Source organism: Tupaia chinensis, unplaced genomic scaffold (genome assembly GCF_000334495.1).
Source record: "Tupaia chinensis unplaced genomic scaffold, TupChi_1.0 Scaffold145685_1, whole genome shotgun sequence".
Classification (NCBI taxonomy): Eukaryota; Metazoa; Chordata; class Mammalia; order Scandentia; family Tupaiidae; genus Tupaia; species Tupaia belangeri.
The window spans coordinates 5,547,585-5,571,332 of NW_006205542.1; the positions used below are offsets into that span (position 1 = coordinate 5,547,585).

Consider the following 23,748-nt stretch of genomic DNA (forward strand, 5'->3'; position numbering starts at 1 on the left):
AAAATAACAAGGTTGCTTTTGTTATTTATAGAGAAGGCATTTCTAAAATGTGTTCTAAAAGTATTTGTAATGAGCATCATTGTTGAAATAACTATTCAGTTTTGCGAGGTGCCGAGGTGCCGACTCTGAAGAGAAGCGGTTATTTAGATATCTAGTATATGAGCTTTGTACTCAGTCGTTTCGCTGTGTACATAATCAGTCTTCTTTCTGCTTTATTCAGCATAATCTGATAACTGATTTCCAACAAATACCTTAATATAAACTTCTAAATATATTGCTTACCGAGCAAAATGTTGAAATGTGTAATAATGGTGTAGCTTTTTAAACCTATTGTATGTTTTCAAATAGAATGATTGAAAAGATTTCTTTTTCTTTCTTTTAAACACTTTTGTCTAAATTTTAAAGGGGCATAATTTTTTTTTTTTTACTTCTTTTGTCATAGGGTAGTTTTTATTTAAATCATAGAAAGTTAACATATAAATACATTTACATGAATAATAAAACCATATGTATGTCATCCTGCAAAATTATTGTTTAAAGATTTTTAACTATTTTACAATGAGAGACTTTTCTTTTTCATAATCTTTGGAATTAAAACCTAAAATGTGATAATTCCCTAAGATTGTAAATATATAATGGTAACAGTCACTCTGAGCTTTAAATTATAGAAGTATACTAATATATTTTAAAGTCTCTTGATGGTTACTTAAAATTTTCCACGTGATAATGTTGATATGCTTTGAAAGTTGTGGGTATTCATAGAAATAGAAAAATAAGGATGCTATTTGTATTGTCTCAAAAATAGCATTTGTTCTCCTAGGGAGCAAGCTTTATTCGTTGTATCAAACCTAATTTAAAGATGACAAGCCACCACTTTGAAGGTGCTCAAATTCTGTCACAGCTTCAATGTTCAGGTATTTCCGTATTTTCCTAATCTATGTCTGTGTGCATCATTAGTTATAACTCAGATATAATTTACTAGGTTCAGTGTTTTCAAATACTTCACTATTATTTTTATTATTTAAAATAATTTTTTGCAGACTTGTCTTATGGCTCATGTATTCGCCAGAGAGACACAGAGTGAAATGGAAAGTGAGAAGTCCCCCCAGAAGGGATGGCCACACCTCAATTCTCCTCCCAGGATCTTGGGCGCACACACACATGCCCCTGGCATGAGTTTCAAACCACCAAGTCCAGGACTCAAAGTGAGGTCAGCCATGTGGGGCCAGTGACTTAATTGCTATGGCATATGCTGGCCCCTATTCTGATTATTCTTAAGTGCAGTAAGATTTTTATGTTTCCTTTAATTACTAGAAAAGTATGGGTGGCAAATTATTTGTGCAACAATGGGGTATAGCTCATTGTGAAATAAAACTTTGAAGTAAAATTTATAGACACTCTCCAGTGATACACTTGGGTCTCCATAACTGTTAATGTTCTTGATTCTGTCCTTTCTCCTTGTCTATGTAGGCAAGGCAAGTTGGCACCTATTAAATTCATGATCACAGACCTTTAAAGGGCTCTCAAACCTGCCGTGCCAACTTTTCTTGGTTAGCATGTTTAGTTTCTCCATGGAGAATAGTCACACCCATCCTGTTCACCTAGTAGACAATCTGACCTCATTACTAAAAAATCTAAAGTTTCACCTGGCTGGTGTGAAGCCCTTTGCACCTCTACCTACCTGCATAACTTTCCTACCTGTTAGGAAAGCAGAAATTGCCTCTTTTCCTGCTTGAAGCATACAGTTCCTTGAAATCCATCCCTTCCTACTTTCTCTTGAGTCTTTATTATTTTATCTATCGAACCTTTCTCTTTGAGTTGGATCTCTCCCATTTTCATTTAAACATATTGAATATTTTATCTCTGACCCATGCTCCTTTCAAACTACCTCCCTATCTTTTTCCTCACTGTTTTTCTCCTGTTCATTTTCTCATCAAGAGTAGTCTATTACTATTTTTTTTTGCGGAGGGGGAGGGTTGCCATAGAGCGCATTTTGTCTCAGGAGAGAGAGAGAGTGAGAGGGAAAGTGAGAAATCATCTCCTGGGGGAATGGCCATGCAGGGTCCCTCCTCCTCCATTCTCCCCCTGGTATCTTGGGCACTCAAGCAGATGCAACTGGCATAAGTTTCAGGCCACCAGGTCCAGGATTTGAACTGCAGTCAGCCATGTGGGAATCCAGCAGTGTAACTGCTATACCATCTACTGGCGTCCAAGAATAGTCTGTGCTTGCTTTCTGTTTCCTGCCTTCCATTCACTCTCTGAGTTCCAAGAGAATTCAGCTTCCACCTTAATAAGGCCCCCCAGTGATTGCTTTGATTCTGAATCAGTTGATGATTTTGCAGTCCTTTCCTTAGTGGACTTCACAGCAAGCATTTGACTCTGGCTACCCTTCAGCACATCCTTTTCTTGGTTCCTAAAACAGCATATGCCCCTACTTTTCTTTTTAGTGCTCTGGCCATTCCCAAGGCTCTGCAGGCTCAGCTTCATCTGCCTGGATGGTATTTATTAGTTTTTCAGGGCCTGTTTTTCTTTGCATTCTGTTAATACTGTCCAGTAGAACTTTTCATGATGATAGAAATATCTGTGTTATCCCCTGTGGTATTTACTAGAACTTTTAGCCATTGAGCACGTAAAATGTGGCTAGTATGTTGTAGATACTGGATTTTAAATTTTATTTAATTTAAAAATTTTAAAATTTAAATTAAGGGCCTAGCCTCAGAGGTTCAGTTGGTAGCATGCTGAACTCTCATGCCAGAAAAGCCGCTTGGCCATCTGTGGGTTTGAATCCCTGGCCTGGTTGACCTGAAACATACTGGTGGTTGTATTTGTGCACACACCTAAGATCTTGACAGCTGGATGGCTTGATGAAATCCTATTGAAGTTGATTTTCTTTTTTTCTCTCTTTTGTGTGCGTGTGTGTAAATACACTCTCACAAATAAAATGAATGAATGAAAAAAATATATATATATAAAATAGTTATATATGGGGCCAGTCCATCACCTGATGGTTAAGATGGCTGGATCCCACATGGCTGACCCTGTGGTCCAAGTCCTGGACCCAGCAGCTTGTAAAACATGTCTAGTGTGTGTACATATGTGCCTAAAATCCTGAAAAGAAGGATGGATGGAGGAAAAAGAATTGCATCATGACCATGCCTCTTTCTCATGCTCTCTCTCTCTGGTGAGTACATGCACTCTCTGGCACATATCAAAAAAGAAAAAAATCTTATCTGGCTAGTACAGCTACATACCATGTGGCTAGTGACTAGTGTATTGGACAGCACATGCATGTTTTCTCTGTGTGAATCTCCCCAAGTCTTGTTGACATTCCCTCTTACACTAGGGAGTCCCTAATTACATTAGTACTCCCTAATCCAGGTCATCACCATTTCTCTCTCTCTCTTTTTTTTTTTTTCTATAGTTTCCTAAGTATTCTTATATCTACTCTTTCTTTCTTTTTTTTTTGGAGAGGATTTTGCTATAGGATGCGTGCGCTCGCCAGACAGACAGAGACAGACAGAGAGACAGAAAGCAGGAAATCACCCCCCAGGGGGGATGGCCACACCGCAATCCCTTCTCCTCCATTCTCCTCTCGGGATCTTGGGCACACATGCACACGCGCCCGGCATGAGTTTAAGCCACCGGGTCTGGGACTCGAACCGCGGTCGACTTCGTGGGAGTCCAGTGACATAACCATTACGCTAACTGCTGGTCCCAATATATTTCTATTATTCATATGTGTTCATAATTGTCACTTTACAGTTGATCTCTGATCATGTTTTTTACTGCTGAATTATAACTTTTATATGTATTTGTGTAATAATTTAATTCCCCCCTCTAATTTATAAGCCCTGTGAGGGCAGGAATTGTATCCGTTTTGGTTTGCAAACATAACCCTGCTCCACTGACATATAGTAGACTCAGTAAATATTTGTTGAATGAAATGCACAATCTAGCAGATATGAAGATTTATTTGGGATTTTTTTTTTAAACTTGCCAGAGGGCATGTGCACTCCTCCAGAGAGAAAGAGAGGGAGGGATGGGGAAGTGAGGAAGCAACCCCAGTGTGTGGGAAGGTCATGCTGCAGTCCCTTCTCCTGCACTTCTCCCTCCTCTTTTTTGATTTTGGGCATGCACAGGCATGTTTTCCAAGCTGCTGGGCTCAGAACTCAAATTGCATGGTGTGCCATGTGGGATCCAGCCACCTTCATCACCACACCACTGGCTGGCCGTTTCATTTCATCTCCTTCCCTCTCTCCCTCCCTCCCTCCCTCCCTTCCTTCCTTTCTTTTTTTTTTTTTTTTAATAGATTTTTGGTAGCATGTGCTCACCTGGGGGAGAGAGGAAGGGAGGGAGAGATGGACAGACAGTGAGAGAGAAAGTGAAAAATTACCCCCCCCGCCCCCCAAGGGAGATGGTCATCCTGCAATCCTTTCTCCTCTGTTCTCTTCCTGGGATCTTGGGCATGCATGTACACACACACTCCTGGCATGATATTCAAGCTACCAGGTCTGGGACTGGAACCCCTGTCAGCCATGTGGGAGTTCAGTGACATAACCACTACGCCCTCTGCTGGCCTCTATCTGATATGATTTCTAACAAATACTAGAAAATTAAGGAGTTCATGTCATCTGTGTTCTTACATAAAATAGAGACATATTTTAGAAATTTTACAAAATAGTGTTACTACTTCAAGTTTGGCTTTTTTCCTATTTAAATTTCCCTTTAGGATTTGCTCAGCTTACTATAGTAACTTACTGATTTCTTACGTGAGCACTGAGTGTCTTGGCAAGTCAAGTATTAGGTTGTCAGAAAGTCATGGCATATTTTTCTGTGTTTCTGTGCAAAAATGTATCATTACTATCCTACAACCCAATAGATTTAGCTAGCTATGCTATTAGATTAGCAAAGAATGGGCTTATTGATACTTTAGTTTGAATTACATTTTATTTTTTAAAAAGAATTATTTATTTATATAATTTTATTTGTTATTATTTTTTTAATTTGACCAAAGAGAGAGAGAGAGAAAAATGAGAAAGCAAACTGCCAGGTCTGTGACTCTACCTCAGTTGGTCCTGTGAGAGTCCAGCACTTCAGCCACCATGGCACCTGCTGTCCCCACTAGGCAGTGTATTTCAACATATTAGGATATGTTGAGAGTTTAAGGACAATACCAATTCATGATATTTTGATTTTTAAAGTCTTAACACTAATAATGTTATAGTATGATATCATTTTAAGTAATATAATATAATGATATAGAATTGGTTCCATTGATATAGCTAGAAAATGAGAAAAAAAGATCAATAATTGATAGAAATAAAAATATGTAGCTTTCTGAAATAAAGATGTCTAAGATTTAGATTCTACTTTACCTTTCTATTTCCATTTAAAAAATGTTTTTAAGGATAATTAACTAATACACCTTTTACTAAAATTACTATCTTCTGATCAGCCAATACCCAGGCAGAGTAGAAGGTGAGAAAAGGTGGGTTTTCTGTAACCTTGGTGCTGTGTTGCTAGTCTGTGGGAGCAAAGAGGGGTTCTGAGTATAAACAGCTAGCTCTGTACCAAAAGCCCCCACCAAACTCCCAGAGCCAGAATCAGAGTCAAATCATGGTAATTTCTAGAAGGAAGACTATTTAGCTTAGTGATTTTAATTTTATTAAGCTTCCAAAGATCTTGAGTTAGTTTTGGCGCCAGCAGATGGTGTGGTGGTTAAAGAACTGGATTCTTACATGGCTGACGGTGGTTAGTCTTGGAACTGATAACTTGAAAATCACCCCGTTGTGTGTGTGGCATGTCTGTCAAGAGGTGAATGGAGAAGGGATTGTGACATGTCCAGCCCCCTTGGAGCGGGGGTGATTTTCCCCTTTTCCTCTTCCAGTCTCTGTTTGTCTTTATCTGGTGAGCACATATGTCCTATGGAAGAAACCTAAAAAAAAAAAAAAGTAAATTTGCTTCAAGTGTTTGAAAAGCAGTTATAGGTTTGGTAATTTGTTGAGCCTCATGAAAATCTTAATGAACTTCTGTAGCCAGTTCGTAGTTTGCAGCTACAGGGCAAGCCAAGAGATTTGGAGGTGTGGGTGCAAACATTTCTTTTTTTTGGAGAGGTTTTTGCTATAGGGCGCATGTGCTCGCCAGACAGACAGACAGAGATAGAGAGATAGAAAGCGAGAAATCACTTCCCAGGGAGATGGCCATGGTGCAATCCCTTCTCCTCCATTCCCCTCTCGGGATCTTGGGCATGCACGCACACCCACGTGCTCGGCCTGAGTTTAAGCCACCAGATCTGGGACTTGAACTGCGGTCAACTATGTGGGAGTCCAGCGACATAGCCATTATGCTATCTGCTGGTCCTCCTGGGTGCAAACATTTCTAAGAATGCTTGTTCATTTGCCATAATCAGGCAACAAGTGACAATACCCACCAAACCTTACTTTTATTTTTCCAAGCACAGCATGGAACTAAGTCTAGTTTTGGAGCTTCCCTGCCCCCTTTCCCCCATAGGAATGATTGACTTCATGTGTTTTGTTTTATTAATTAGTATTAAAAATTATAGTAGCTGTATATGCTCAGAGTAACAAAAATGGCTAGGCATTTTTCATAACACTTTTTATCGAATAATCTTATTTTCTCAATTTATTTGACTAGTTCCAGAAACTGAAATCCTGGTCTTCTAAACCAGAGTCCTGGTGTTATGTATAGCTGTTGATCCTTTCTGTGCCCTTTTTATGCTTTCCTTGACTTGAAAAGCTCGCATCGATGTGAGGTTCAGATTACCAGTTTATTATGCTTATGCTGAAATTAGATAGTTATCTTGTAGACTCATCATCCCAACAGACAAGTTTCTTAGAGATGTGAGGGAGGGGGCTTTTTGGACACTCCATCGGATATCTTGTTAAACATTCACTGTAAAATTGGAAGTGTCCTAATGCAGGCTTTTACCTTATGTACTCTGTGACACAGAGGTTTCCAGCAGATACAGCCTAGACTTGAGCTTTCTAGAGACTAAGTGTTTGCCTCTGAAATGGTTAGTCATACTGGTTTTAGATGAAACTTGACTACAGTAGTTTTAGGTCATAGATAAGTTGGGATATACTGAGTATAAATATGGTATTTCCTTTGTAATATTTAAATGCTGATAATTCCTATGAATTGCCCCTTCGTAGACTTTAATTTGTAAAACTGTGTGATCACTCACGAGCAATCCTGGACTTCCATGCAGTGATCAGCAGTGATCTTTGTTGTTTATGAATTTAGGTATGGTGTCTGTTTTGGACTTGATGCAGGGTGGTTTCCCATCTCGAGCTTCATTTCATGAACTCTACAACATGTATAAAAAGTACATGCCAGATAAACTTGCAAGATTGGATCCAAGACTCTTTTGTAAGGTACAATTGCCCCCAAATTGAAATTTCTTAGCTATAAATTCTTTCCTATTAATTACAGGTTGGTATTTAACTTTCTAACTTTTATTTTCCAGGCGCTTTTTAAAGCTTTAGGCTTAAACGAAATTGACTACAAGTTTGGATTAACAAAAGTATTTTTTAGACCTGGCAAGGTAAATACATGCTTATTTTAGAAATTAATATCATGAATATGATGATTGGGGTTAATAACTGTAAGTATTTAGTGATTTGTGTTATCCTTGAATTGTACAGTTAATGACAGTTCATGTGCACATGTGCATACATGTAACCACACACACTTTCCTCCTTGTGAGAAGTTTATAATGTGTAAACTTCTGTATATAATGTGTAAATCTCTATGTAATTTTATAATTCCATTAAGCTTTGAAATATTTGAATCATAATGTTGTTCTAATGACATTTTTAATTAAATAAAGGTTGATCAGAAAAATACAACAATTTTTGGGGACCAGCAGGTGGTATGGTGGCTAAGATGCTGGACACTCACACGTGGCCAACCATGGTTTGAATCCCAGACCTGCTGGCTTGCTTTCTCACTTTCTCACTCTTTCTCTCTGCCTCTCTCTAGTCAAATTAAAATGAATGAATGCATAAATAAAATGGAAAAAAATCTTTTTTTAAAAAAAAGAAAAATACAACCATTTATATAAAGTTGAAAGTTTTTCAAAAACATATCAATGTAATCTTCAGTGATTGATATTTTAGAGTACTTTTGAGTCTTTTTTGTGAAAACAAGTTCTACTAGAGTATGAAATGTGTAAGGTAGAGGAAATTAGATTGGAGTTTTTACTGGGGGCATGGGATGAAATGTAGGTATGCATTACCAATGGATGTACTTTATTGTGAATATTTTTTTAAATAATTATTTTGTTTATTATTATTTATTTATTTTTAATTTTACCAATGAGAAACAGAGGGGGGGTTGTAAAGTGAGAAAGTAAGCTACTAGGTCTGGGATTTGAATAGTAGTTGGCCATGTGGGAGTCTAGCACTCTGCCATTCACCTGCTGGCCCCTATTGTGAATATTTTTATTGCAGAGAGCCCATACATTTTCTATAAAAGAAAAATAAATTAAGAAAAAAGAATGTATAGCTGCTTATATTGGCTTAACTTTTATCATACCTATTTATCATTAAACTCAACAGTTCTGTTATTTCAGAACCATAGTAATTGTTAAGAATTAATAGCAGGATAGAGAAAGCACTTTTTTTTTTTTTTTTTACCTTTGGAAAATTTAGTCAGAAGGATTTGTTGAAAGCCTAAGCAAAAAAGGATCTTTGGGGCCAGCAGGTGACGTGGTGGTTAGGGCACTGGACACTCCTACATGGCTGACCATGGTTCGAGTCCCAGACCTAGTGGCTTGCTTTCTCACTTTCCTCTCTCTCTCTGTGTCTCTCTCTGATCAGAATTGAAATAAATTAATGAATAAATAAAATTAAGTAATTCTTCTAAAAAAGTTTAAAGATCTTTAATCTTATTTATGATATTACCTTTAATTTTGATAAGTTGTTATATTGATTGGTGTTTGACATCCTTAATATAATAATAGGGTATTTAGTATAAAATCATTATGGAATTTGGTGGTAAATAGTAGAATTCATACATTTTATTCATTAATAACCCAATAGCTATTTCGTTTGTATTGTTTCTCTTTTGGTAGCAATTTCTTATCTCCAAAATGTAAATGAGGACAGACACAGGGTAGTTTGGGTGGTGGCCCTACTCCCCCCAAGAAAGATGCTGAAGGATGGAAGAGAAAGGCAACAGAGTGGCTAAGTGTGTTGGGTTTGTTGTATACTCCACCAAAACGTGCCTGCATAATTGACGTGACCATTTTCAGAAAGTTAGATTTTTTTCATTTGAATTCTATTTATTTTGTGCCTCTGTTTAAACACCTTTATCCTTTAATACTGATACTACTGATACTAAAAACACTGTATGTGCTTTACTTCCTAGTTTGCTGAATTTGATCAGATTATGAAGTCTGATCCAGACCACCTCGCAGAGTTGGTTAAAAGAGTCAACCAGTGGCTGGTCTGCAGTCGTTGGAAGAAAGTTCAGTGGTGCTCACTGTCTGTCATCAAACGTAGGTATTTTCTCCCACAGAGAGGTCTTTTGTTGCTTTGGGAGTAATATGGTTTGTGGAACGTTGCAAAGCCATCTTGGAGGTGAATGGTGGGCACCAGGAGCTGCAGCTGGTGTTCATGCTGTATCCCTAGTTCAAGCGGCACCTCAAATGTAGTATGGGATAAACTGATACTTGTAGACTGACTTTAAGTTTTGTTTGAGAATACACTTATTTTCCTATCTGAATGTGTAAGAGGAGTATGAATTTCATTGTGCCCTAAAGAATGGAACTTAGCGGCCTTTTGTCTGTCTCCTTCACCACTCTCAACACCATCGCCCAGTGTCCTCAGACTTAAACCAGATCTTTTCTCTTTCATCTGTATGGCATCTACAATACATGTGCCAGAAATTTCAAGATTGTAATTGTCTCTCTTATCCTTGAAATCTTATCAGTCACAAAATTCTATTAATTTCTCCTCCAAATACTGTACATTTTTCCCTTTTGATTGGCAGTGCCTAGCAATTTCCCATTTCTACATTTGCATAATAACTTCAGTAGCTCCCAAATTGGTTTTACTGCTTCTCAGAGTCTTCTCTCTAACCCCAAAGCCTCTATGACTTTCCTTTAGTCGATGTTAAGCTCTAAATTCTTAGAGTGTCTTTGTTTTTTATTTATTTATTTTTTATTGTTTTGTTTTGCATAGGGTACATGTGCTTGTCAGAGAGAGAGAAAGAGAAATCACCCCAGGGGGATGGCCATGCCACAGTCTCTTCTCCTCCAGTCTTCTGTTGGGGTTTTGGGCATGCACGCACATGTGCACAGTGTGATTTTTAAGCTGCCAGATCCAGGATTTAGACTTCTTGGTTGGCTGTGTGGGATCCAGTGCCTTAACCCTTATGCCACCTGCTGACCTTAGAATGTCTTTGAAGGTCATGTAAAATGTGGTCTCAGTTTAACTTCCCATTTAAGTCTCTCCTACCACTCCTATTGTAGACCCTGTTCATTGACACACTGGACTGAGCTGCTGTTGTGTACGTTACTGCCAGGTCACAGCGACTGCTTCCATTTGACCCAAATCAAGGGCGAGGGTGGGATATTTTAGGGTTACCTGAGATCTATGGCAAACATTAAATTGTTGGAACTTAATTTACATTTGCAGCCCCCATTCTCACCAAAGAACCCGAAATAGTGTTGAGCACATGAAAATAATTCAATTAATTGTTCCTTATTAATTAAAAAAAATAAAGTTCCTTTGGGCTAATGAAAAGGAACCGTGCAAACAAAGATTATTGAAGACTTTTATTAGAAAATTGTGAATATAGATGAAAAAGAAAACTGTAATAAAGGCAAAAAGCTCTCTATTCCTCCCACTAACCAGAGGAACCTGCTGCGCAGTGGCTGAGCTGAGCAGGAGGACCAGGTGTGCTTCCTGCCCAACCCAGCAGGCTGGATGTGGTGGCACGTGATGCTGGTCCTCGTTGACTGGGAGGCTGGGGCAGGAGGATCTTGATAAGACTCAAAAATACCTTTGTCTCAGGCAGCCCTGTAGCCTAGTGATTCAGGGAGTTGGATCCCACGTGACTGTGACCACATGTCACATCCTTGCCCTGCTGGCTTGAGAAACATGCCATGCTTGTGCAGGTATGTGCCCCAAATCCTAATGGGATGGAGAAATGGAGAAGATTGTGGTGTGACTGTGCCCCACTCGAGGAGTGGGGGGTACTTCCTCTTCTATCTTTCTCAGTATGTTTTTCTATGTTGAGCACAGATGCCCTCTGGCAATTAAAAAAATAAACAAAACTCTCTTTTTCTTTCTGGGTATTCTCCCCCTCTCTCTCTCTCTCACATAAAAACAAGACCAGAAATAAATAAATTAAAAAAAAAAAAAAAAGAGAAGCTCTTTTCCCTGTCATTTCCCAAGTAAAATATAAGCATATTTGTCACTGTACTTCAGTGTTTTCAGCTTTAGACATTGTGTTATGATAGAAAACACATTGTGTTAAAATTATCTGTTCTTTACCACCCGTTTGTGGCCTGGGTCATGCAGTGGTGCTGAGATTCTCATATACAGACCGGATCTTTGCAGGTGTTAATGGGAAGCTCTGAAGAAAGTTTCCAGGTCAGATGACTCTAGGAAATGCTGGGTAACCAAAGTTAACTAGGTTCCTTTACTGCAGGTTTCTCAGAAGGCTCACTCAGTATATTCATTGTGAATCTCCAAAAGAGCATACAGTCTTTAGCTTTTTCTAAACTTATTTGACATATGAATAATTTTTTAAAAGACAAACTTGTTCACATTTTTAGAATAATATTGCCTAGGACAATTTGGGAAATAGTTGTGTAGCAAAATGAGGAAATAATGTGTATAATAAAAAACCAGCCATATGCATGCTATAGTTTTTATTTTTAAGCCATGTAAGAAATTAAAGAAATGTTTAAATTGCTGATTTTGATGTCTGGTATATGTGCATCAAGAGTTTGTGCTTCTTAAGAATTGCTTTGTGGAAATGAGTGTTTTTCTCTTTTCTGTATTACATATTCCATTTAAATGGAATAACTTTCTCTCATTTCATTTTACCCTTACACATAGTGAAAAATAAAATAAAATATCGAGCTGAAGCCTGCATTAAAATGCAAAAAACTATTCGAATGTGGCTTTGCAAAAGGAGACACAAACCTCGGTAAGATAAATAGTAGTAAAGAATCCTATAAAATCTAATTACCCTAGTATAATGCACCACTAAAGTCATGATAAAGAACAGTTTGGATACTCAGAATTTCTCATTTTTCAAGTGAAATATTACTGTTATTTGTAATATTTATTTGAAATTCATTCATTCATTTCTTCACTGCTTGTTCTAGTCTATGAAAGCATTTGAAGTAATTTGCAAAAATGTGGACACTATGAAAGGTTGGAATTAATGGTTCAAAGTAGCTCTTATTCTAATTTAGTGATTTGAGTTTATTGGTAATGTCAAGTTATTGTTTTTTAAAAATCTTAATATTTTGATTGTAATTTTTTTTTTTTGAGAGAGATTTTTGCTATAGGGCACGTGCGCTCGCCAGACAGACAGACAGAGACATAGAGACAGAAAGCGAGAAATCACCCCCTACGGGGGATGGTCACGCCGCAGTCCCTTCTCCTCCATTCTCCTCTCGGGATCTTGGGCACGCACGCACACGTGCCCTGCGTGAGTTTTAAGCCACCGGGTCCAGGACGTGAACCGCGGTCAACTACATGGGAGTCCAGTGACATAGCCATTACGCTAACTGCTGGTTCCCCTTGACTGTGATTTTTAAGATTATCTGTAGAAATTATATTCTCTTGCTGTCTGTGTAGTCTGTTTCTCCTTTGACTCTTTAATTGTTAATGTAGACTTTAAATTTGCATGTTTGAATACTTTTTTGATCAGTAACACTTTTGCAAAGAGATTAGATAACTTCTATAATTTGAATTCTTACAGTTCTCAGTCCAAATATGGGATTCAGTCCTTTTAAAAGACACTAATGTCATTTACACTCATATTTGATTATTTTACCTTCAACAAACGATCTGAAAATGAGTAATGAATGATATTAGAAACAAAAGGGAATATCCTGTGTAGCAATACTGTTTAGGATTTTGCTAATGAAAAAAATCTACCTAGAGCATGAAATGGTTGAAATTAAACTCTGATGAAGTATATTACCTTTGCAGTATTGACGGGCTGGTTAAGGTGGGCACACTGAAAAAACGACTTGATAAATTTAATGAAGTAGTAAGTGCATTGAAAGATGGAAAACCAGAGATGAATAAACAGATCAAGGATCTTGAAATTTCCATTGATGCTTTGATGGCCAAAATTAAGGTATGTTATTTTAACCAGAATAATTTAGACTTTTTATATAATTTTATATCTTATTAATATTGAAATTGTATAGCAAAAATATCCTTATTTTTTAAGCGCATAAAATGTTCACAAATGTTGAATTCCAATGGCAGCAAGTTGATGCTCATTCTATTAGTCTCTACTCTACCCTGTGTTTGAACATTTTCATGGCAAAAAGAAAAAAGACTATTTTTACATAAATTTTATTTGTTGCTAAGAAATACATACCCCCCAGTAGTAACTAAAATACAATACTCTGTTGCTAAGCTTTTGCATAATTATTACTGACAAAGATGTAGTGCAGATTATTTTACAGATTATTTTAGTTTGTTTTATGCTTTTCTACTTTTAGAAAATAATTTTTAAATGATAAAAATAATATAATTATGGGACATTTGGAGAAAACCACCAAAAATCCTTAATCTTTTCACTTTATGACTATTACACTATTTTGTATTCCCTTTTCAGTCTTATTTTACACCCATAAATCTTTATATAGGTCTTACAAGTACATTTAATTTTGTATCTCTATCAGTATATACCTTGACCATGTTAATACATGATCTCCATAGAGGCTGTAACAGTTTATTTAATTGTTGTCAAAGCAGTTTATTTTCTTCTCAATTCTGTAGGGAACAAAAGGGCTTCTTTTTTTTTTTTTTTTGGAGAGGTTTTTTTTGCTATAGGGCGCGTGTGCTCACCAGACAGACAGAGACAGACAGAAAGCGAGAAATCACCCCCCAGGGGGGATGGTCACGCCGCAATCCCTTCTCCTCCATTCTCCTCTCGGGATCTTGGGCACACATGCACACGCGCCCAGCGTGAGTTTAAGCCACCGGATCTGGGACTCGAACCGCGGTCAACTACGTGGGAATCCAGCGACATAGCCATTACACCAACTGCTGGTCCCCAAAAAGGCTTCTTTTTATTTTGTTCTTTATTTATTTTATTATTAGAATTGAAATCTTTTTTCTATATGCTTGTCTTTTTAATCACATAAAATCTATCTCTTTATATCTTTTTCGCAGTCATATTTCAGATTCTCAGTGTTTTTTCCTCAGTTTCATAAGTCAGTGCAGTTAAAGTGAGCATTTATCATGTTTTCTACAGACATTTTATGGTAAATCTTGGAGGCAGCAAGGAGGAAAACAATGAGGGAAAGAATGAAGCTGCTATAGATAAACCTAGCTTATAAGTCTATCAAGGACCATCTATGTGGTACCATTGTCAGTTAAATTGAACCCAGCCACTTTGTTTTTCTTGAAGACAGAATCTCCCTATTTTGCCCAGGCCAGCCTTGGGCTCTTAATTTTCCTAACTCTTCTCCTGGATCTCTGGGATTACGAATAGATCATGCTCGGCCTTCAGGTTGATAAGGAATTACCTGGTTACAAGTGGTCCCATCCTGGCGGCCTGGCATACACCACCATGGCTGGGCCAACACAGTTTTTGAAGACTTATTTAGGAAAGTTGTCCAACAATTTTGGATATAGTTAGTAATTTCTTTTCTTTTCTTCTTCTTCTTTTTTTTTTTTTTTAAGAGAGATATTTTTGCTGTATGTGCTCACTGGAGAGACAGAGAGACAGAAAGCAAGAAATCACCTCCTGAGGGGGATGGCCACGCTGCAGTCCCTTCTCCATTCTCCTCTCAGGGCTTTGGGCACAAATGCACACATGCCTGGCATGAATTTTATGCCACTGGGACTCCAACCACAGTCGACTATGTGGGAGTTCAGCAACATAACCACTACACCATCTGTGGGTCCCTATAGTTAGTAATTTCTTAAATGTTCTCTAGGTACTGTTAGGTTTTTGGCAAAGTCACGATGTTTTTTTCTGGTCTTCTATGCAAAAATACATCATGAATTTTTCTGATGACCCAATATTTGAACATTATTATTAAAGAGTAGTAAACACTGGCTGAATTAGGTAATTATCTGTTAAAATATTTTTAAAACAGCAATATATTACTTTGTCTGCAGTACGCTCTAACATTTGGTTATGTAATTGATAGGAAATCAGAGTCAAATATTTGTGTGGCATAATAACTTTCTTTTTTTAATTGGTAGAGGGTTGTAGACTTGTGTCACAAGAAAGCACCTCCCAATTGGCATGATCACATTTCAATCCCTTTTCCTCCATTTTGCAGTCCTGTGGGGATTTTGGAGACATAAATATGTGAACTTTGTGTTTTTCAAGTCACCAGGACTGGGATTTAGACTGTGCTCAGCCATGTGAGAGCCAGCTCTGTTAATCACTAGGCTTTGAGACTGGCCTGAGAGATAGCTTTTTTTTTTTTTTTTTTTAAAGAAAGATTTTCGCTATAGGGTGCATGTGTTCACCAGAGAGATAGAGAGAGATGGAAAGTTAGAAATCACTCCTGAGGGGGGATGGCCATGCTGCAGTCCCTTCTCTTGGGATTTTGAGCACACATGCACAAGTGTCCGGCGTGAATTTTAAGCCACTGGGTCCATGACTTGAACCACGGTTGACTATGTGGAAGTGCAGAGACATAACCATTATGTCATCTGCCGGTCCCTTTTTAAAAAAAATTGTGGTAGAAAACATATGATATTAAATGTATCATCTTCACCATATTTAAGCATACAGTTTAGTAGTATTAAGTATATTCGTATTAGAGATAACTTTGGAAGTACATGTTTATTATTTTTTTTTAAGTCTACTATGATGACAAGGGAACAAATACAGAAAGAATATGATGCACTAGTTAAAAGCTCAGAGCAACTCCTCAGTGCATTACAGAAAAAAAAACAACAGGAAGAGGAAGCAGAAAGGCTGAGGCGTATTCAAGAAGAAATGGAAAAAGAAAGAAAAAGGCGTGAGGAAGATGAACAACGTCGAAGAAAGGAGGAGGAAGAAAGACGAATGTAAGGCATTTATATTGTTTTCTTTGAATTAGAAACTTAGCAGAATATAGAATTCCTTTTTTTAAAAAAAAAATTGCTATAGGGCATTTGCACTTGCCATAGAGAGACAGGAAGAGAAAGAGAGAGAAAGTACCCCCTCCATGGTATTGGCCAGGCCACAATCTTTTGTCCTCCATTCTCCTCTTGGGATTTAGAGTATGCCCTTGCAAATGCATTTTTTTTTTTTGAGAGGTTTTTGCTATAGGGCATGTGTGCTTGCCAGAAAGAGAGAGACAGAGAGACAGAAAGCGAGAAATTACCCCCTCCCCAGGGGGGATGGCCATACCGCAATCCCTTCTCCTCCATTCTCCTCTTGGGATCTTGGGCACACATGTGCGTGTGCCCAGCGTAAGTTTAAACCACTGGGTTTGGGACTAGAACTGTGGTCGACAACATGGGAGTCCAGCGACATAGCCATTACGCCACCTGCTGGTCCCACTCTTACATATGCTTTTGGTGTGTTTTCCAATCCGTTGGGTCCAGGACTAGAACTGCACAATGTATACCAGCTCGTCCTAGAATAGAGAATTCTCGGTATTGATGGCTGTTAATAACTATTTGAAAACTAAATGCGTGTGCCTGTATGTGTGAATCTTCCTGTTTTCCTTTATGGGCAAGTACGAGAAAGGAAATAGGAGATAGACAGAGATAGGTGTTTCTGACTCGGGCTTTTGGCTCTCACTTTGTCTCTATCATCTTGCCCCAGCCTCCTCATTGGCCAAGACTACAGACCTGGCATCTTCAGGTTGCCTGGGGAACTGAACCTGTGTCTGCCATGCAGCGTCCAGCCTTCCAAGCTGTGGTGTTACTTGTGTGCCAACACAGCTTGACCTGAGTGTTGTTATTTTCATACATTAATTTTAGAATAAATTTAAAACTTTAGAAAGCAAGCTCATTTTATAACAGTTGCATAATATGATTTTAACTGTTACTTGAATTTTGTTTAGACTGTGAAACTTGAGGATTTCTTAACTTTTTTTTTTAAGCTATGACTTAAATATTATTTTAGAAGCTAGAGAAAAGGCTTTTCAACCTTTCTACAGTTTTAAAACTGATAGTGTTTTGGAAGATTGCCATGGTAGAATAGACAGAAGGAATATAAATTATTTAGTTGGAGAGGGAGTAGAGAGAGCACATTTAATTAGGACCTTACAGCAAGGCTTCATAACCAAATTAATCTAGAGATAATGAAGAGTATAGATTGTAATTTGATCTGTTTTAAGAAGAATTACTGTCGTTATAGTTAGATTTTATTGTATTCAAAATAAGTTCATGATGTATATGATATGGCCAGGAGGTTAATTGAATCCCATTCTTTACCTTTCTTTATTAATAATTAGATTACCTTCTGAAGGATTCCTTCTCAATTAAATTTTTGAAGAGTTTTCTGTTTGTTATTAGGAAACTTGAGATGGAAGCAAAGAGAAAACAAGAAGAAGAAGAGAGAAAGAAAAGGGAAGATGATGAAAAACGTATTCAGGTAAGTACTGGACTGAATTTCTACCAGAGTAGAATCTACAGTTACCAAAGAAGTGAAAACAAGATCTTGATCTACCAAATAAGCTGTCACTGGTTTATCCCAGAGACCAATGCAGTTTTTGGAGTGGTTGTGGAAAGGGCTTTGGAGCCAGGGAAGTACATTTCTGTCAGTGACAGAAATTGTGACATTTCGTACATCCCATTGAGTTAACTATGGGCCACAGTGTTCTCTCTTTAGAATGGGATAAATAATAATTGTGAACATGATACAAGTTAACTTATGCTAAAACTTTTAAAACTGTAGTTAGTCCAATAAAAATTAGTATTTTAATATACCCTGGGGGAAAGTCTGATAAACATTCACTTTTGATGTTTTAAAATGTTATTTTATAATGTTGCAGATACTGGTATTAATAGGTTAGGATTTAAGGTGTCTATCAACCTCCAGTTTTTACAAAGTCCTGTATCTGGGAATAATTAATCATGTATTTGAGTTTCTGTTCTTCTTGACTATGGTAATATATCCTAAGCATAACCAGCATTTTACATTCCTGATCTCTGTTTTTCTAGGTGTTGGTGTTAATGCAATACCTAGGGTATTCATGATGTTAGGGATAGTGACAGAATGATGTAACTATGGTGTTTTTTGTTGTTGTTTTGTTCTGTTTTTACCTCCTCTTGGATTTGGGGAAAGAAGAAAGATGGGGATATATGTTTGAAGCATTAATCATAATATGGAAGAAAACAGACGGAAAAAATTTGTAGTTCAACAATATGTATTTCCTAGTAGCTCGAATGGAGAGTTATACATTCACTTTATTACTTTTTTTCTTGAGAGATTTTTGCAATAGGGTAAATGTATTTGCTGGAGAGATAGAAAGAAAGTGAGAAATCACCCCCCAGGGGGATGGTAATGCCACAATCCCTTTCCATTCTCTTCTGAGAATTTTGGGTACATGCACACACAGCCAGTTTGAGTTTCAAGCTGCTGGTCAGGGACTCAAACTGGTTTTCCACATGGAATCAGTGTCTTAAGCACCACACCATCTGCTGGCCTCATTCACTTTATTTTAAATAATAATGGGAATGATCAAGTTAAGCAATTGAAGAACCGGAGGTGAACTGGCTTTCTTTCCTTGGCAGGCTGAAGTGGAGGAGCAGTTGGCCAGGCAGCGGGAGGAGGAATCCCAGCAGCAGGCAGTGCTGGAGCAGGAGCGCAGGGACCGGGAGCTGGCCCTCAGGATTGCCCAGAGTGAAGCTGAGCTCATCAGCGACGAGGCCCAGGCTGACCCAGCGCTCCGGAGGTACTGGGCCCCCTGGGTGGGGTGTAGCACCCTCTCCTTTGCTTTCTTCACCTCTTGTTCTCATCTCCACAGGGAAGAGGATAGGAGAAAATCATACTGTTTAGGTCCTGATATATTTGAAGTAAAATGATTTTAAAATTATTTGCGTCTACATTTATACCCAAGTAAAGGAAACAACTGATTTTTTCATCAAATTGTTAAACTGTGGAAGAATAAGATTTAAAATTTCAGTTAATGAGTACTTTGTTAAGAAAACTTCTCAATCTTTACTCTGAAATTGTCAAGAATATTGTATTTTAAGTGGATACCTGATTTCCAAATACCTGTCATCACACACTGGAATAGGAGTCAGTGACTATTATATATTCAATTTAACATTCGAGATTGGGATTCTTTATTTTTTCTAGTGTCAGACTTTTTTTTTTTTTTTTTTTTGTAGTTGTGTCATGCACCCTAACACTTGAAATGAGTAGAAATTTATTACCACTCCCAATCTGTCTCAGGATAAATGAATTTCCCTTTCTAAGAAGGAGACTTAATTACATTGAAATAATCTTATTCCCTAGGAGTCTGAATTATCTCTAAATACTATACTGGAGAATAGAGGAATATGGAAATTCTTATTAAATGTTGCAGGAAGGTTTCAATATTTTTTGTTCAAAAATTATTGAATGTTGCAGGAAGGTTTTAATATTTTTTCATTCAAAAATTATTAAATGTAGAAGCATTACTTATTTTGATTATTTCCTTGCAAAAAAACAAAGCAAAAATAGTTTGAAGTGTGTATGGATAGATGTGTGTGTGTACTGAGAGGCACATATATGTAACCATGTTTTTCAGAATTCCAGAGCACTGTTTGTGACATAGTATGGTATAACCACTAGATGGAGCTATTTCCCTGCAAAAGGAAAAAAACCTGGGTTCAAATTGCAAGGCAATTACAACTCAAATTGTCAGATTTTATTTCGCTGAAAACAAAAATAGGGAGAAGTGTATGTTAAGGTCCCTTCTCATTTTTTCCTAGTGATTATTTTGGGAGACTGGGGTCTGAGTTGTATGTGAAAGTATGTTATATTGTAAATAAACTGGACAGACTTGCACAAACCAAAGATATAATAATAATTAAACTCTTGAGTTTGAATCCAGTATTTGTGCTTTTTATTAATGCTTCAGCCCAGCTATGGATTGTGTAAATGCAGATTCAGCTCAGCTGCTGTTCTGTTCCTTCCATCAGTGCTGGTCAGAGGGCTGGGATTTAGCAGCTAGGCCCTGCTCTTAATCCAACCAAGCTCTTACAGCTGCTGTCCCTGCTGAGGAAGCACTGCTCTTGACCGCTAGCTGGCTTCATTATGGCAGTGTTTTTAAGAGACTTATTAATGGGGTCATTATCGGTGCTCATTGCCAAACTTTGTGTTTAAGCATTTGAAGTATTAAGCTATATCCAGTGTCATTCCGTATACTGTGTACAAAGTGGTGGTTCAGATGAGGACGCCTCCCCATCTTCACAGGTGTACTTCTTGAAGACTAGAGAGACTCTAGAAGGAGTGGGCTATTTGGGACTCGCAATGTAAATGGCAGTCTGCCTGTGACTTAGCATAAGCAGAAGGGACCACCTAGTAATGAGGTAGTCAAGCCATGATATCATGAACAGTAGAAGAGTTAGCTTTTTTTAAACCTCTTAGCTTGCCCAAGATAACTATATATTTATTGGGTTCTGTGTGAGTTTTCTTGGTATATGAATACGATGGGTAATGACCCAATCAAGGTAATTAGCAGATCCATCATCACCTCAAATATTTATCATTTCTTTGTGTCAGGGTCTCTTCTATTTTGAGACATATAGTCTCAAAATAGAATTAATTAAATGAATAATTTAATTATTCTTAACAGTTACCTTGCTATGCTACAGAGCACTAGGACTTATTCCTCCTGGCTTTCTGAAATTCTGTACCCCGTAACCATTCTCTCTGTCCCTACCTCCACTGTTCCCTTCCCATCTGTAACCACCACCCATGTTGCTACAGATGAGAGAGTTTATTCTCCTTTTGTGGCTGAGTAATGTTCTGTGTGTGTGCACGCGCGCGGGTATCACATTGTCTATATCCATTCATCCATGGGTAGACACTTAGGTTGACTGCCTCTCTTGGCTATTGTGAGTACTATTGTAATAAGCACACGGATGCAGATGTCGCCAGAGAAATTAGTTTTAGTTCTCCTTTGGGACAGCCCTAAGGTCTGGAACGTCTTTTCAAAACCTTTCAGTCTGCTCTCTTCCGCGAAGCTTTCCTTGACCTGAGCTCCTCTCCCCTGCACTTCCTGACTATATTACACTCTACAGCAATGAAGCACTCCGTTATGGATGGTGTTCTGTACAGATTTGCTTCGCGTTTGATGGTTTTATTCTCTGAGCTATAACTGTTTTTGAATGTTTATTTTACCTTTGTTAGCACTGAATTCTTTCTGTAACAGATTTGTGAGTGTGAGTTCTCTTATTCTGTGAGCTATAACTAAACATTTTTGAACATTTATTTTACCTTCGTTAGCAGTAAATTCTTTCTATAACAAGTTTGTGAGTGATGATTCTTAATATGTAGTGTGAAAAATGTTGTTTTTGGGTTCAATGATGTGCTATAAATTATGTGAAAGGATTCTGCTGCAATAAACAATTTTAAGTTACTTTTCCAGCTTGGATTCCTACCCAGTGATTTCTAAGTAAGGATTGTTTTCTTCATATGTATTATGTTTTAAGATATAATCTCAATCAATTACACATATGATCTGTGTTGCATGTGATGGTTTCAAATTACCTGAAATTGTAGTATTCAGATCCAATGAAATACAAACATCACACTATATGAACTTTTCTATCCAGCTATGATGTGTTTGTGGTTTAATTTTTATAATGTGCCTTTAATTTATTCTTTTCTAATAACTTCTAATGAAGATTTAAAAAATATATTAAAATTCTGAGTATACTCTATATGCAGATTAAAGATAATTCAGTTTTTAAAATCAACGAGCGAAATAAAGCACAAATTTGCACGGTCCAAATTTATCTAATTTGGAATTGGTTATGATATTAATTAAAATGTATTATTTTCACAGAAATGATGACGCAAGATCCAAAATAACACCGTATGTTCATTTCCCATTGCCTCTTTAAAAATAGGTTATGGATACTTTTTGAGAGATATGGTTTCTTCATTGGAGTAACTTCTAGATTATTTCCTTTTATACAAAGAGAATGATATAATTCATTTTTTTCTTGCCTAGGAAAATTTTAATGCTTCTGTTTTGTGCTTAATCATAGTAGTTCATAATTTGTTTCCTTTGTTTAAATCTTAATACCCATTTTGTTTCGTGTGTTTTTAATTAAAATTTTTTTTTTTTTGCTTTAAAGCACGTATGCTTTCCAGAGAGAGACAGAGCAGTGGGTACTGGTGGTGAAAAATCAGCTCCAAGGAAAAATGGCCACACCATCATCTTTTCTCCTCCAGTCTCCCCTCGACATTTTGGGCATGCATGCACACATGCCTGCTGTGATTTTCAGGCTACCAATTCTGGGACTCCAACAGCATAGCTGGCCAAGTGGAATCCAGTGCCTTAGCCTCCACGCCACCTGCTGGCCCCTGTTTTGTGCATTTTAAACCTTCTCTTACCTTAAATCTTTATAGGAACAGGTGTGGAGATATAATAAGAATAAATAAAATATTTAGTTTCTAGTATATGTGCTAGTTCGTTCTACTAATATTCAAAATAGATTATAATCTGAAGTTACATATGTCATGCTAATTGTGGTGCTAATGCATCTTTTTGTTATGAAAATCCACAGAGAGGATCCAAATAACACTTGGAATAGAAAGTATATTTTGCATATATTTTAAATATACTACATAGATAAACATTTGGAAACATACCTACATATGTCTAATTTTAACAGTGTTAAAGATAACTATACTTTTTATAATGATGATTTCAACTCTAGAATACTACAGTACTGCTAACACATGTTTTATAAATGATGCAACCTACATAAATAGTTCTTTTCATACAATACATGTAAAGGTGAAATAAAAGGATGTTTATAATAAAACATTAATTTTAGTATTAAAATGCTTGTGTGTAACTGTAGCAGAAGACATAGTCAAGTGATCTGATGTTTTTACTTATATATAGTGTCACCATGAGTGCTAAGAAATGCAAATTGATATAAGATGTTGTGTCAGGCATTTAAATGCCTTGACATATAGAACAGTCTTTTCTGTTTTGGTAAAATCAGAAAGAAAAAAGCAGCTGGGTCAGTAGCCATTCCTACCTGGTATCCTCGGTGTAGGCCGGCATGTCCTGATGAAAGGGCAGGCGAGATAGTGCATCCCTAGGGATTGCCATCCATCGTAGCATTGAGGTATACTTGATCTCTGTATGATTGACAGATCAAGGGGTTAGGTGCTTTGACAGGCTAGGGACTCCCTCAAAACCTGTGGGAAAAGAAGTGGAGGAAGCTGTGGGAGAAAGAGATGGTAAAACCAGAGGTGCTTCTGGATGATGAGACAGAAACCTTGAGATGGGATAATAGAATTAAAGACATTTACCAAGATTAGCCTGAGTTTAGGGCTAGCAGGGGCTATAGAGGTTAAGGGAGCTGAATCCCACATGCCTACCTTACA

At 37.4% G+C, this 23,748-nt stretch overlaps 1 protein-coding gene across 10 annotated transcripts in view; it reads left to right on the top strand.

The window, feature by feature from the left end:
* The window catches only part of MYO6 (myosin VI), a 109,179-nt gene that overhangs the window by 67,434 nt on the left and 17,997 nt on the right, over positions 1 to 23,748 (top strand). For 3 of the 10 annotated variants that reach the window (XM_027768235.1, XM_027768234.1, XM_027768237.1), the window contains exons 19-29: positions 821 to 914; positions 7,264 to 7,394; positions 7,487 to 7,564; positions 9,391 to 9,520; positions 12,093 to 12,183; positions 13,200 to 13,350; positions 16,051 to 16,259; positions 17,700 to 17,778; positions 18,921 to 19,081; positions 21,755 to 21,793; positions 22,187 to 22,216. In XM_027768235.1, coding sequence (XP_027624036.1) covers positions 821 to 914; positions 7,264 to 7,394; positions 7,487 to 7,564; positions 9,391 to 9,520; positions 12,093 to 12,183; positions 13,200 to 13,350; positions 16,051 to 16,259; positions 17,700 to 17,778; positions 18,921 to 19,081; positions 21,755 to 21,793; positions 22,187 to 22,216 — 1,193 coding nt within the window. The remainder of the gene's footprint in view (positions 1 to 820; positions 915 to 7,263; positions 7,395 to 7,486; positions 7,565 to 9,390; positions 9,521 to 12,092; positions 12,184 to 13,199; positions 13,351 to 16,050; positions 16,260 to 17,699; positions 17,779 to 18,920; positions 19,082 to 21,754; positions 21,794 to 22,186; positions 22,217 to 23,748) is intronic. The other 7 variants (XM_006168327.1, XM_027768242.1, XM_027768236.1 and 4 more) reach the window with 3 other exon arrangements.